At 59.7% G+C, this 13,614-nt stretch overlaps 1 protein-coding gene across 1 annotated transcript; it reads left to right on the top strand.

Annotated features, from left to right (window-relative positions):
- The first annotated feature begins 2,286 nt into the window (after positions 1-2,286).
- On the top strand, positions 2,287-13,224 carry HNRNPC (heterogeneous nuclear ribonucleoprotein C). Its single transcript, XM_072849277.1, is given in 10 exon segments — positions 2,287-2,369; positions 4,421-4,448; positions 7,592-7,852; positions 10,487-10,562; positions 10,758-10,805; positions 10,872-11,032; positions 11,119-11,367; positions 11,370-11,444; positions 11,447-11,460; positions 13,021-13,224. Coding segments are annotated over 8 exon segments (948 nt in total). The 5' UTR covers positions 2,287-2,369; positions 4,421-4,448; positions 7,592-7,611; the 3' UTR covers positions 13,105-13,224.
- The last annotated feature ends 390 nt before the right edge of the window (positions 13,225-13,614 follow it).

Here is a 13,614-nt window from a genome sequence, read left to right as displayed (position 1 = left end):
GGGAAAAACCAGTTTGAATTGGGGCGAAACCAGTTGGAATGGGGAAAAACCAGTTTGAATTGGGGCAAAACCAGTTGGAATGGGGAAAAACCAGTTTGAATTGGGGTGAAACCAGTTAGAATGGGGAAAAACCAGTTTAAATTGGGGTGAATCCAGTTAGATTAGAGAAAAACCAGTTTGAATTGGGGTGAAACCAGTTGGAATGGGGAAAAACCAGTTTGAATTGGGGTGAAACCAGTTGGAATGGGGAAAAACCAGTTTGAATTGGGGTGAAACCAGTTGGATTAGAGAAAAACCAGTTTGAATTGGGGCGAAACCAGTTGGAATGGGGAAAAACCAGTTTGAATTGGGGCAAAACCAGTTGGAATGGGGAAAAACCAGTTTGAATTGGGGTGAAACCAGTTAGAATGGGGAAAAACCAGTTTAAATTGGGGTGAAACCAGTTAGATTAGAGAAAAACCAGTTTGAATTGGGGTGAAACCAGTTGGAATGGGGAAAAACCAGTTTGAATTGGGGTGAAACCAGTTAGAGAAAAACCAGTTTGAATTGGGGCAAAACCAGTTGGAATGGGGAAAAACCAGTTTGAATTGGGGTGAAACCAGTTGGATTAGAGAAAAACCAGTTTGAATTGGGGCGAAACCAGTTGGAATGGGGAAAAACCAGTTTGAATTGGGGCGAAACCAGTTGGAATGGGGAAAAACCAGTTTGAATTGGGGTGAAACCAGTTGGATTAGAGAAAAACCAGTTTGAATTGGGGCGAAACCAGTTGGAATGGGGAAAAACCAGTTAAAATTGGGGCGAAACCAGTTGGAATGGGGAAAAACCAGTTTGAATTGGGGTGAAACCAGTTAGAATAGAGAAAAACCAGTTTGAATTGGGGCAAAACCAGTTTAAATTGGGGCAAAACCAGTTAGAATGGGGAAAAACCAGTTAAAATTGAGTTAAACCAGTATAAATGGGGTTAAAACCAGTTTGAATTGGGGTGAAACCAGTTGGAATGGGGAAAAACCAGTTTAAACGGGGCAAAACCAGTTTAAAATTGAGTTAAACCAGTATAAATGGACTTAAAACCAGTTTAAATGGGGCGAAACCAGTTTAAACAGGGTTAAAACCAGTATAAAGGGGGAGAAACCAGTTTAAAATTGAGTAAAACCAGTTTGAATGGGGCGAAACCAGTTAAAATGGGGAAAAAACAGTTTGAATGGGGCGAAACCAGTTTAAATTGGGTGAAACCAGTTTAAAATGGAGTTAAACCAGTATAAATGGGGTTAAAACCAGTTTAAATGGGGAAAACCAGTTTAAATGGGGAAAACCAGTTGGAAGGGGGCAAAACCAGTTTAAAATGGGGTGAAACCAGTATAAACGGGGTCAAAACCAGTATAAGGGCGGGCGAAACCAGTTGAAATGGGGCTGGACCGGTTTGAACTGGGACCAAACCAGTTTGAAATGGGAAAACCAGTTTAAATTGGAGCGAAACCAGTTTAAATGGTGTAAAACCAGTTTAAACGGTGTAAAACCAGTTTAAACGGGGTCAAACCAGTTTAAACGGGGTCAAACCAGTTTGAATGGGGCCAAACCAGTTTGAAGTGGAGTTAAACCAGTTTAAACGGCGCGAAACCAGTTTGAACTGGGGCGAAACCAGTTTGAATTGGGCAAAACCAGTTTAAATTGGGGCGAAACCAGTTTAAATGGGGCCAGACCAGTTTGAGGGGGAGCTGACCCCGTACGAACTGGGCCTAGACCAGTTCAAACCAGTATAAACCCGCCCAAACCAGTACGAACTGGGCCCCGCCATGACACCCGCTGCCGGCCCCGCCCCTTCGCTGGCCACGCCCCGCCTTCGCGATGGGCAGCCGGGCCGCGCAATCGCCTCCCGCCGATCCCTTCGCCTCGGCCAATCCCCGCCCGCGCTGCCTTGGCGTCCCGCCCTCCCGCTCGCCAATCAGCCGGCGCCAGGGGAGGGCGCCGCGCGTGCGCGCCGCAACGCTCCCGCGTCCATCATCCCGCCCCGCCTGGGGGCGGGGCCAGCGCGGGCACGCCTCCCCCTTCCCTATTGGCCTAGCGGGAGGCGGGCGGCGCGCTCAGCCAATCACCCTCCTCCCCCGCCCCCGCCGCTTGATTGACAACCCGACTCCACCACTCCCCGCCGCTCCTCCCCCTCCCGCGCTGCGGCGGCCCCCTCCCTCCTATTGGCCGCCCGCCTGACGGACACCCCTTTGACCCAATCAGCGCCCCGGGATTGGGCAGCGAGGGGGCGGGCCCGCTCCCTCTCCCCCTGCGAGCGGCGCAGAGGGCGGCGCGGGCGCCATTTTGTGAGCAACCCCCGAAGGCGGCGGCGGCGGCGGCGGGAGCGGAGCGGGGCCGGAGCGGTGAGGGGAAAGGGCGGGAGGGGAAGGCGAGGGGCGCTCGGCGCGGGGAGCGGGGGACGTTGCGGCGGGGGGGGGGACGCGGGGTGAGGAGGAGGATGATGAAGATGATGGGGGGGGATAATGGCGGCGCAGCCCCCCCCCATCCCCCTCACGCTGTGAGGGAGCGAGGCGGGAAGATGAAGGCGGAGGATGAGGAGGAGGGAGGAAGATGAGGAGGAGGAAGATGGGGGGGCAGCGTGGGGAGAAGGGGGTCGCCCCCTCAGCCCTGTGAGGCGAGGGGGGCGTGGCTTGATGCTGGGGGCGTGGCTTGACGCTGGGCGTGGCTTCAGGTTGGGGGCGTGGTTTAAGGCGGGGGCGTGGCGGGGGCGGCTCCTTGTGCTTCTCTTCCAGGTTCCTCCCAGCAGCACGGCTCCCCTCCCCCACCCTCCCCCCCAGTTTGGGGTTCACCTCTCCCCTCCCCCCTTTGGTGGCATAACCCCTCCCCACCCCGTTTTTGAGGGAAAATCCCCCTTTTAAAAACTTTCCCCCAATATTTTGCAACATTTTGGGGGGTAAATCAGGATTTCCTCCCCCAGGCGTTTTAGGGGACACAATGACGTCAGCCCCCCCTTTTCCACGTCATTGGGGGGGGCAGGGCGGCCGGGCACCCTTACCAACCCCCAACTGTTGGGGGGTCGAAATGGGGAAAACCCTTTTCCCCCCAATTTTGGGGCGAAACCGCCCCAAAATCGCTTTTTCCACCTGGGTTGGGGGTCAAAGGTCGGTAAATCCGCCCCTCCCCTCATGTTGGGACCCAGCGCCCCTCCCCAATATGGGGGCAAAACCCCCTGAAATCTTCCCCTCCCCCTGAAATTTTCCTCCCCCCACGTTGTAGGGCAAGACCCCCAATTTTTCCCCTCCCCCGCAATTTTTCCTCCACCCCTAATTTGGGGCACCCCCCCGAATATTCCCCCCCCCCCAAATTTTTTCCCCTCCCCCCAATTTCGTTGCAACCTCCACATTTTTCCCCTCCCCTCCAATTTCCCCCTCCCCCATCAATTTTGGGGCAAAACCCCCAATTTTTTCCCTCCCCTCCAGTTTTGGGGCAAAAACTCAAATCCCCCCCAACTTCTCCCCCTCCCCCCCCCAAACTCTGGGCCAAAACCCCAAATTTCCCCCTCCAATTTTGGGGCAACTTCCCCCATTTTTCCCCTTCCCCCACAATTTTGGGACAAATCCCCCATTTTTTCCCCTCACCCCAAATTTTCATTCAACCCCCGAATTTTTCCTCCCCCCAATTTTGGGGCAACGCCCCCCATTTTTCCCCTCCCCCAAATTTTGGGGCAAACCCCCAAATCCCCCCGAAATTCTCCTCCTCCCGAATTTTGGGGCAAAACCCCTGATTTCCCCCCCCCTCCGATTTCCCCCCCCCTCCAATTTTTCCCCTCCCCCTCCAATTTTGGGGCAATCCCCCCATTTATCCCCTCCCCCACAATTTTGGGGCAAAACCCCTCTAAATTCCCCCCCCCATACCCCCTCCCCACCCCCCACATTGGTGGGGTCCCCCCTCCGCCCCCCAAAATAAAAAATTCAGGTCCTCTGCTCCCCCCCAAGGGAGCCCGGCCCCTCCCCTCTCAGTGGGGAGGGGCGCCCCACCCCACCCCCATCCAAAAAGTGTGTGTGGGGGAGGGGAATCCCCCAAATTCGGGGGGGTGGGGGTGGGGGAGGGGGGGGGCGCTCAACCTCTCCCCTTCTCCTTCCACAGGGCCCAGCGAGGCGCAGCCCCCTGCGGCGGAGCCGGCCCCTCCCCACCCCCTCCCCACCGCCCTGCCCTCCCCCATTTTCGGCCCCTCCCCCACCCCCCTTTATTTATTTTTTTTTTTTTAATTTTTTTTTAAATTTTTTTTTTTTTTCCACCATGGCGGCGGCGCGGGGGAGGGGGAGCAGGGGGCGGCGGGGGAGGGGGAGGCGCGGCGGGGAGGGGCGGGGGAGGGGCCTCGTTTTGGGGGCGGCGGAGGGGGAGGGGCCCCCCGCCCTACCCGCCCCGCCCCCCCTCTTTTGTCTTTTCACAGCGCGATTTTTTTAGAGCCGGCGGCGACCGTAAGTGGCAACCATTTTTGGTGGTTTTTGGTGGTTTTTTTTGTTTTTGGTTTTTTTTTCCAATTTTTAATTATTTTTGCTGGTTTTTTTTATTGTTTTTCCCGGGTTTTTTATTGTTTTGGGGCTCCCCCCCCCCCCCTCCTTCCCCCCAGCCCCGCCCCGCCCTCCCCAAGCCCCGCCCAAAGCCCCGCCCGCCCCCTCCTCCCCCTCCCCACGCCACCTTTTCCCATGGGGGAGGGGGAGGATGAGACTGGCCCGCCCCTCCCCACCCGCCCCTCCCCGCCGGGATTTTAAGGGGTTTTGAGGGATTTTCGTGGGTTTTGGTTTTAAAATTTTTATTATTATTAAAATTTTATTATTTTTTATTTTTTTAAATTTTGGAAATTTTTTTGGTTTTTTAACTTTGGATTTTTTGATTTTTTTTTTTTGCTTTTTAACTTTTTTTTTTTAGTTTTTTATTTTTAAATTTGAATGTTTTCAACAGTTTTTTACTTTGTTTTTTTTTAACTTTCTGAATTTTTATTTTTCATTTTTCGATTTTTGCTTTTTTTTTTTAATTTTTGTTTTTTTTTTCCCAAATTTTAGAATTTTTTTTTAAATAATTTTTTATTTTGCGATTTAAAGTTTTTGATTTTTGTTTTACTTTTAAAAAAATTTTTTTCCTCTTTATTTTTCCAAATTTTCCCTTTTTTTAAAATCTATTTTTTTAAAAAAAAAAGTAATTATTTTTTGTAGCTTCTCCTTTTTCCCGCCGTCTTCCGGGCCCGCCCCTCCCCCACCCCCCAAGCCCCGCCCTCTCTCCACCCCTCCCCACCCCTCCCCACCCCACCCCCCCCCCACGCCGCCGCCGACCCACGGACGCCCCTCCCCCCCATCCACCGGAGCGGCTCAACCCCCCCCTCCCCCCCACGGTAAGAGCCGGGGGGGGCGGGGCTCGTTACCCCGGCGCTCGCTAACGAAGCGGGCGGGGCCAAGGAGGGCGGGGCCAAGAAGGGGCGACCCCACCCCACCCCCCATCACCCCCTCCCCCACCCCACCCCCCAAGAACGGGGTTGGACGGGCGGGGGAGCCCCTCGTTAGGTGGGGCGGGACCGAGGGTCGTTAACGAGGCCCGGTAACGAGACGCGGGGACGATTGGGGGGTCCCCGGGCTTAATTAAAGGGGGGCTAACGAGCGGCGGTAACGAAGGAGGAGGGGCTAACGAGGTCATGGGGGCTCCCTCTAATTAATTAGGGGGGGCGGCCCCTCGTTAGGGCTAACGAGCGCGGAGGAGTGGCGCTAATTAGGGCTCCCCAAAAGTTAATTGGGGGGGGGGGTGTCAGCTCCTCGTTAGCGTGGCCTGAAGGGTTTGACGCTAACGAGCAGCGTTAACGAGGGGCGGCGCTAACGAGCTGAGAGATGGGGGTTGGCCCATGGGGATGATGGACGCCTGGAGGGTCCCGCCCCCTCGGGGCTCCCCAAAACCTCGTTGGGGAGGATCAGCCCCTCGTTAACGACCTGGGTGGTTAATGAGGCTCGTTAATGGCGTGCGCCGTTAACGAGCGAAGCAGCGTGGCCGTTGGCCAATGGAGGTGGTGGTTGGCCAATGGCGATGATGGACGCCTCAAAGTCCCCGCCCCCTCAGGACCCCCCAAACCCTTTGGGGGGTGGGGTCAACCCCTCGTTAACGACCTGGGGGTCCTGTTGCTAATGAGCCTCATTAACGACAAGCGCCATTAACGAGCAAAGCAGCGTGGCGGTTGGTCGTTGGCCGTTGGCCAACGGAGGTGGCGGTTGGCCAGTGGAGTTTGATGGACACCTCGAAGTCCCGCCCCCTCAGGACCCCCCAAAACCTTTGGGGGTGGGGTCAGCCCCTCATTAACGATCTCGGGGTCCTCTTGCTAATGAGCCTCGTTAACGACAAGCGCCATTAACGAGCAAAGCAGCGTGGCGGTTGGCCGTTGGCCAATGGAGTTTGATGGACACCTTAAAGTCCCCGCCCCCCCAGGGCCCCCCAAAACCCCTTGGGGTGGGCGGGATTTCCCATAACGACCTGGGAGGGGCCAGTGCTTAATGAGCTTCGTTAATGACGAGCGCCGTTAACGAGCGCAGCAGCATGGCGGTTGGTCGTTGGCTGTTGGCCAACGGAGGTGGCGGTTGGCCAGTGGAGTTTGATGGACACCTCGAAGTCCCCGCCCCCTCAGGACCCCCCAAAACCTTTGGGGGGTGGGGTCAGCCCCTCATTAACGATCTCGGGGTCCTCTTGCTAATGAGCCTCGTTAACGACAAGCGCTGTTAACGAGCAAAGCAGCATGGCGGTTGGTTGTTGGCCGTTGGCCAACGGAGGTGGCGGTTGGCCAGTGGAGTTTGATGGACACCTCGAAGTCCCCGCCCCCTCAGGACCCCCCAAAACCTTTAGGGGGGAGGGTCAACCCCTCATTAATGATCTCGGGGTCCTCTTGCTAATGAGCCTCGTTAACGACAAGCGCCGTTAACGAGCAAAGCAGCGTGGCGGTTGGCCAAGTTGGCTGTTGGCCAATGGAGTTTGATGGACACCTTAAAGTCCCCGCCCCCTCAGGACCCCCAAAACCTTTGGGGGTGGGGTCAGCCCCTCATTAACGATCTCGGGGTCCTCTTGCTAATGAGCCTCGTTAACGACTAGCGCCGTTAACGAGGGCAGCAGCATGGCGGTTGGCCAAGTTGGTGGTTGGCCAACGGCGATGATAGACACCTTGAAGTCCCCGCCCCCTCAGGACCCCCCAAAACCTTTGGGGGGGGGGTCAACCCCTCATTAACGACCTGGGGGTCCTCTTGCTAATGAGCCTCGTTAACGACGAGCGCCGTTAACGAGCGCAGCAGCGTGGTGGTTGGCCGTTGGCCAAGCTGGTCGTTGGCCAAGTTGGCCGTCGGCCAACGGAGGTGGCGGTTGGCCAGTGGAGTTTGATGGACACCTCAAAGTCCCCGCCCCCTCCCTCAGGACCCGCCCCCCCAAACCCCCTTGTGGGGAGGGGGGAGGAGCGGGCGCGCTCTCCCCTAACGACCTCCTGCCCCTAACGAGCCCCCTCCCCCCCCCCCGGCTCGCTCCTCGCCCCCGTCACCCCCACCCCTCCCCACCCCCCGGGTGCTTTTGGAGGTGTCACCCCCCTCCCCCTCCTCTCTCGTAGGTGTCCTCCCCTCCCCCGCCATGGCCAGCAACGTGACGAACAAGACGGACCCGCGCTCCATGAACTCCCGGGTCTTCATCGGCAACCTCAACACCTTGGTGGTGAAGAAGAGCGACGTGGAAGCCATCTTCTCCAAGTACGGCAAGATCGTCGGCTGCTCCGTCCACAAAGGCTTCGCCTTCGTCCAGTACGTCAACGAGCGCAACGCCCGGGCGGCCGTGGCCGGGGAGGACGGGCGCATGATCGCCGGGCAGGTCCTGGGTGAGTGCCGGGACCTCCGGGGACCTTCGGGGACCTCCGGGGAGCTTCTGGGGAGCTTTGAGGAGCTTTGAGAACTTCTGAGGAGCTTCTGGGGAGCTTTGAGGAGCTTCTGGGGAGCTTTGAGGAGCTTTGAGGAGCTTCTGGAGAGCTTTGAGGTCTTTTGAGGAGCTTCTGGGGAGCTTTGAGGTCTTTTGAGGAGCTTCTGGGGAGCTTTGAGGAGCTTTGAGAACTTCGGAGGAGCTTCTGGGGAGCTTTGAGGAGCTTCTGGGGAGCTTTGAGGTCTTTTGAGGAGCTTCTGGGGAGCTTTGAGGACTTTTGAGGAGCTTTGAGGACTTTTGAGGAGCTTTGAGGACTTTTGAGGAGCTTTGAGGACTTTTGAGGAGCTTCTGGGGAGCTTTGAGGAGCTTTGGGGAACTTCTGAGGAGCTTTGAGGTCTTTTGAGGAGCTTCTGGGGAGCTTTGGGGAGCTTCTGGGGAGCTTTGAGGACTTCTGGGGAGCTTCTGGGGAGCTTTGAGGACTTTTGAGGAGCTTTGAGGACTTCTGGGGAGCTTTGAGGACTTCTGGGGAGCTTTGAGGACTTTTGAGGAGCTTCTGGAGAGCTTTGAGGAGCTTTGAGAACTTCTGAGGAGCTTCTGAGGAGCTTTGGGGAGCTGCTGAGGAGCTTTGAGGTCTTTTGAGGAGCTTCTGAGGAGCTTCTGGGGAGCTTTTGAGGAGCTTTGAGGACTTCTGGGGAGCTTTGAGGAGCTTTGAGGTCTTTTGAGGAGCTTCTGGGGAGCTTTGAGAGCTTCTGAGGAGCTTCTGAGGAGCTTTGGGGAGCTTTGAGGAGCTTTGAGAACTTCTGGGGAGCTTCTGAGGAGCTTTGAGGTCTTTTGGGGAGCTTTGAGGAGCTTCTGGGGAGCTTTGAGGTCTTTTGGGGAGCTTTGAGGTCTTTTGGGGAGCTTTGAGGAGCTTCTGGGGAGCTTTGAGGTCTTTTGGGGAGCTTTGAGGTCTTTTGGGGAGCTTTGAGGAGCTGCTGAGGAGCTTTGAGGAGCTTCTGGGGAGCTTTGAGAACTTCTGGGGAGCTTCTGGGGAGCTTTGAGGAGCTTTTGAGGAGCTTTGAGAACTTCTGAGGAGCTTCTGGGGAGCTTTGGGGAGCTGCTGAGGAGCTTTGAGGTCTTTTGAGGAGCTTCTGGGGAGCTTTGAGAGCTTTGAGGAACTTTTGAGGAGCTTTGAGAGGTTTGAGGACCCTTTGGGGGACCTTTGAGGAGCTTTGGGGACCTTTTGAGGACCCTTGAGAACTTCTGGGGCCCTTGGGGAGGGCCCTGGCCGCGGTGGGCGGGTCCCTCGGCGCGGGCTTGGGGACGGCGTCGCTGATGCTGGAGGCCATCGCGGGGGCTGGGGGCCGGGTGGAGGACGCCTTGGGTGGCCCCGTGGGCCTTCAGGTGGCCCCATGGACCTTCAGGTGTCCCCATGGACCTTCAGGTGGTCCTGGAGGCCTTCAGGTGGCCCCGTGGACCTTCAGGTGGCCCCACGGCCCTTCAGGTGGCCCCCCAGATTTCTAGGTGGCCCCCCAGATTTCTAGGTGGCCCCCCAGATTTCTAGGTGGCCCCCCAGATTTCTAGGTGGCCCCATGGCCCCTCAGGTGGCCCCACAGATCTCTAGGTGGCCCCAAGGCCCCTCAGGTGGCCCCAAGGCCCTTCAGGTGGCCCCACAGATCTCCAGGTGGCCCCATGGCCCCCCCAGTGGCCCCACGGGGTCGCAGCCCCACAGATGCCCCATAGAAGCCCCAGACCTCCCCGTAGGTGCCCCATAGCCCCCCCAAACCCTTCCCCAGCCCCACCGGTGCCCCATAGGCACCCCCAAACCCTCTCCCCTGCCCCACAGATGCCCCACAGCCCCCCAAACCACCCCATAGGTGCCCCACAGAACCCCCAAACCCCCCATAGACACCCCATAGCCCCCCAACCCCCTCCTCTGCCCCACAGACACCCCAGACCCCCATAGGTGCCCCATAGAACCTCCAAACCCCACCTCCAGCCCCACCAATGCCCCCCAGACCCCCAAACCCCCCATAGGTGCCCCACGGCCCCCAAACCCCCTCCCTGGCCCCACAGATGCCCCATAGGCACCCCCAAACCCCTCCCCAGCCCCACAGATGCCCCACAGACCCCCAACCCCCCATAGGTGCCCCACAGCCCCCCAAATCCCCTCTCCAGCCCCACAGACACCCCACAGCCCCCAAAACCTCCCCAGCCCCACAGACACCCCATAGCCCCCCAAAACCCCTCCCCAGCCCCACAGCCCCCCAAAACCCCCTCTCCAGCCCCACAGACACCCCACAGCCCCCCAAACCCCCTCTCCAGCCCCACAGACACCCCACAGCCCCCCAAACCCCCTCTCCAGCCCCACAGATGCCCCACAGCCCCCCAAACCCCTCTCTCCAGCCCCACAGATGCCCCACAGGCCCCCCAAACCCCTCCCCAGCCCCACAGACACCCCACAGGCCCCCAAACCCCCTCTCCAGCCCCACAGATGCCCCACAGCCCCCAAAACCCCTCCCCAGCCCCACAACCCCCCAAACCCCTCCGTAAGTACCCCCAGGCCCCCCCAAGACTCCCCCAGCCCCACGGCCGCCCCAACCTCCTCCTCCCCCAGACATCAACCTGGCGGCCGAGCCCAAGGTGAACCGCGGCAAGGCGGGGGTGAAGCGCTCGGCGGCCGAGATGTACGGGTCAGTAGCCGCCCACCTTCTCCGTCCCCCCTCGTCAGGTCGGGACCTTTTTTCTTCTATACCCCCCCTCCCCCCTCCCCCCTCGACCCCTATAGATTGAATTCAGCGGGGGGCGGGGAGGGGAGGCGACTCCCCGCCCCCTAACTCCTGCCCCACACCGCCGCTCACCCCCTTCCCTTCCTCCCCGCCCCACAGATCCTCCTTCGACCTGGATTACGACTTCCAGCGCGATTATTACGACAGGTAACCCATCCCCCACCCCCCATCCCCTATAGACGGGCGGGGCTTAACCCTAACCCCGCCCCCTAGGATGTATAGCTACCCCGCCCGCGTCCCCCCGCCGCCCCCCATCGCCCGCGCCGTCGTCCCCTCCAAGCGCCAACGCGTTTCCGGCAACACCTCGCGCCGGGGGAAGAGCGGCTTCAACTCCAAGAGCGGGCAGCGCGGCTCCTCCTCCAAATCCGGGAAATGTAAGGCGGGACGAGAGCTCGGGGGAGGGGGCGGGGGGGTGTTTTGGGGCGAAAAACGGAGATTTGGGGGCTCTGTTGGTGTGCAGTGAAAGGCGACGACTTGCAGAGCATCAAGAAGGAGCTGAGCCAGATCAAGCAGAAGGTGGACGCGCTGCTGGAGAGCCTGGAGAAGATCGAGAAGGAGCAGAGTAAGCGGGGGAGGGGGGATTTGGGGCGGGGGAGGGGGGTGCCCATCCCCCTCCTCACCCCTTGTTTGCCTCCCCTCCCCCCAGAGCAGAAGAGCGAGAAGGCGGAGGAGGAGCAGGGGGGCAGCGCGGCCAAGAAGGAGGAGGGGGGCGGCGGGGTCAAGGCGGAGGCGGGGGCGAGGACTCGGCGGAGGAGGGCGACCTGCTGGACGACGAGGAGGCGGAGGAGCGGGGGACGACCAGGTGAGGGGGCGCTGTGGGGCTGGCCCCACAGCGGGGTGGGGGGCGGGGGGCTGGCCCCATGGCGGGGTGGGGGGGATCTGGGGGGGGGGTGGAGTGGGGGGTGGAATCTATGGGGCGGAGGTGGGGAATCTATGGGGCGGAGGTGGGGAATCTGTGGGGCGGAGGCACGGAATGGGGGCGGAGCCACAAAATGTGAGGGGTGGAGCCACGGAATCTCTGGGGCAGAGGCACGGAATGGGGAGTGGACCCACGGAATCCATGGGGCGGAGGCACGGAATGGGGGAGTGGAGCCACAGAATCTATGGGGCAGAGGCACGGAATGGGGGGACGGAGCTGTGGAATGGGGGAGTGGACCCACGGAATCCATGGGGCGGAGGCACGGAATGGGGGAGTGGAGCCACGGAATCCATGGGGCGGAGGCACGGAATGGGGGGACGGAGCTGTGGAATGGGAGGGCGGAGCCATAGAATCTATGGGGTGGAGCTGTGGAATGGGGGGCGGAGCCACGGAATGTGAGGGGTGGACCCACGGAATCTATGGGGCGGAGGCACGGAATGGGTGGGCGGGGCTGTGGAATCTGTGGGGTGGAGCCACGGAATCTGTGGGGTGGAGCCATGGAATGGGGGGTGTGGACCCAGGGAATCTATGGGGCAGAGCCACAGACTATGGGGCGGAGCCATGGAATGGGGGGTGAAGCCATGGAATGGGGAGGTGGACCTGTGGAATGGGGGGGCGGACCCACGGAATCTATGGGGCAGAGCTGTGGAATGCGGGGGCGGAGCCATGGAATCTATGGGGTGGAGGCACGGAATGGGAGGGGTGGACCCATGGAATCTATGGGGCAGAACCACAGAATAGGGGGGTAGAGCCACAGCATGGGGGGGCGGAGCCGTGGAATGGGGGGGGCGGACCCACGGAATCTATGGGGTGGAGCCACAGAATGGGGAGGTGGACCCATGGAATATGGGGGGTGGAGCCACAGAATCTATGGGGTGGAGCCACAGAATGTGGGGGGCAGAGTCATGGAATCCATGGGGCAGACCCACGGAATCCATGGGGCAGAGCCATGGAATCTGGGGTCAGACCCACGGAATCTGTGGGGCAGACCCAGAGAATCTGCCCCCATAGGGCAGACCCATGGCATCTGTGGGGTGCACCCATGGAATGTATGAGGTGGATCCACGTAATCTGGGGGGGGGGGGGGGCCATGGAATGTGTGGGGCAGCTCCACAGCATCTGTGGGGTGGACCCACGGAATCTGCCCCCATAGGGCAGACCTATGGAATCTGTGGGGCAGCCCCAGCAAATCTATGCGGCAGCCCCATTGAGTCCATGGGGCAGCCCTACCAGCCTTGTAGGACCAGCCCCACTGAATCTATAGGGCACACCATAGAATATGGGGCCAGCCCCATAGAATCTAGTGAGCAGCTCCACCGCACCTCTAGAGCCAGCCCCGCCGACTCGATGGGGCAGCCCCACCCAATGTATAGGGCAGCCCCACCCAATCTATGGGGCAGCCCCACACATTCTCCCCCCCTAACTCCGCTCCCCCCCCCCCAGCTCGAGTCCATCAAGGGCGACGAGAAGGAGGCGGAGGAGGGCGAGGACGACCGGGACAGCGCCAACGGCGAGGACGATTCCTAAACCCCCCTGCCCCACAACTGAGCCGGGACCCCCAACCTGCGCCCCCGCCCCTCCCCCGCCGTGTTCGTGGTGTCGTGACCCCTCCCCCATAGGTCGGCTTCGCCCCTCCCCCATTCGCTCCCCTCCCCCCACCCCCCACCCCCTTTTAATTTTGATACCTCGTTACGACTTGACGATTAAAGGACGGATGGTTTGTAGACGGCGGTTGGGGGGCTGGCCCTCGGCGTGACCCATAGCGCCCCACAAGTGCCCCAGAGCCAGCCCTATAGTGCTGCTCCTGCCCCATAGCCCCCCTCCTGCCCCACAGGTGCCCCATAGGCTTCCCTGTGGGCCGCCTGCTGTCCCGTAGCAGCGCTCCAGCCCCATAGCCAGCCCTATAGCACCTCTCCTGCCCCATAGATGTCCCATGGCCATCCCTATAAGCCGCTCTGCTGCCCCACAGGTGCCTCATAGCACCTCTTCAGCCCCACAGATGCCCTGTAGCCCCTCTCCTGCCCCACAGGTGCCCCA

This window comes from Ciconia boyciana, unplaced genomic scaffold (genome assembly GCF_034638445.1).
Source record: "Ciconia boyciana unplaced genomic scaffold, ASM3463844v1 HiC_scaffold_38, whole genome shotgun sequence".
NCBI classification, from domain to species: Eukaryota; Metazoa; Chordata; class Aves; order Ciconiiformes; family Ciconiidae; genus Ciconia; species Ciconia boyciana.
Note: the sequence above shows the minus strand (reverse complement) of the source record. Positions and strands in the feature narration are given on the sequence as shown.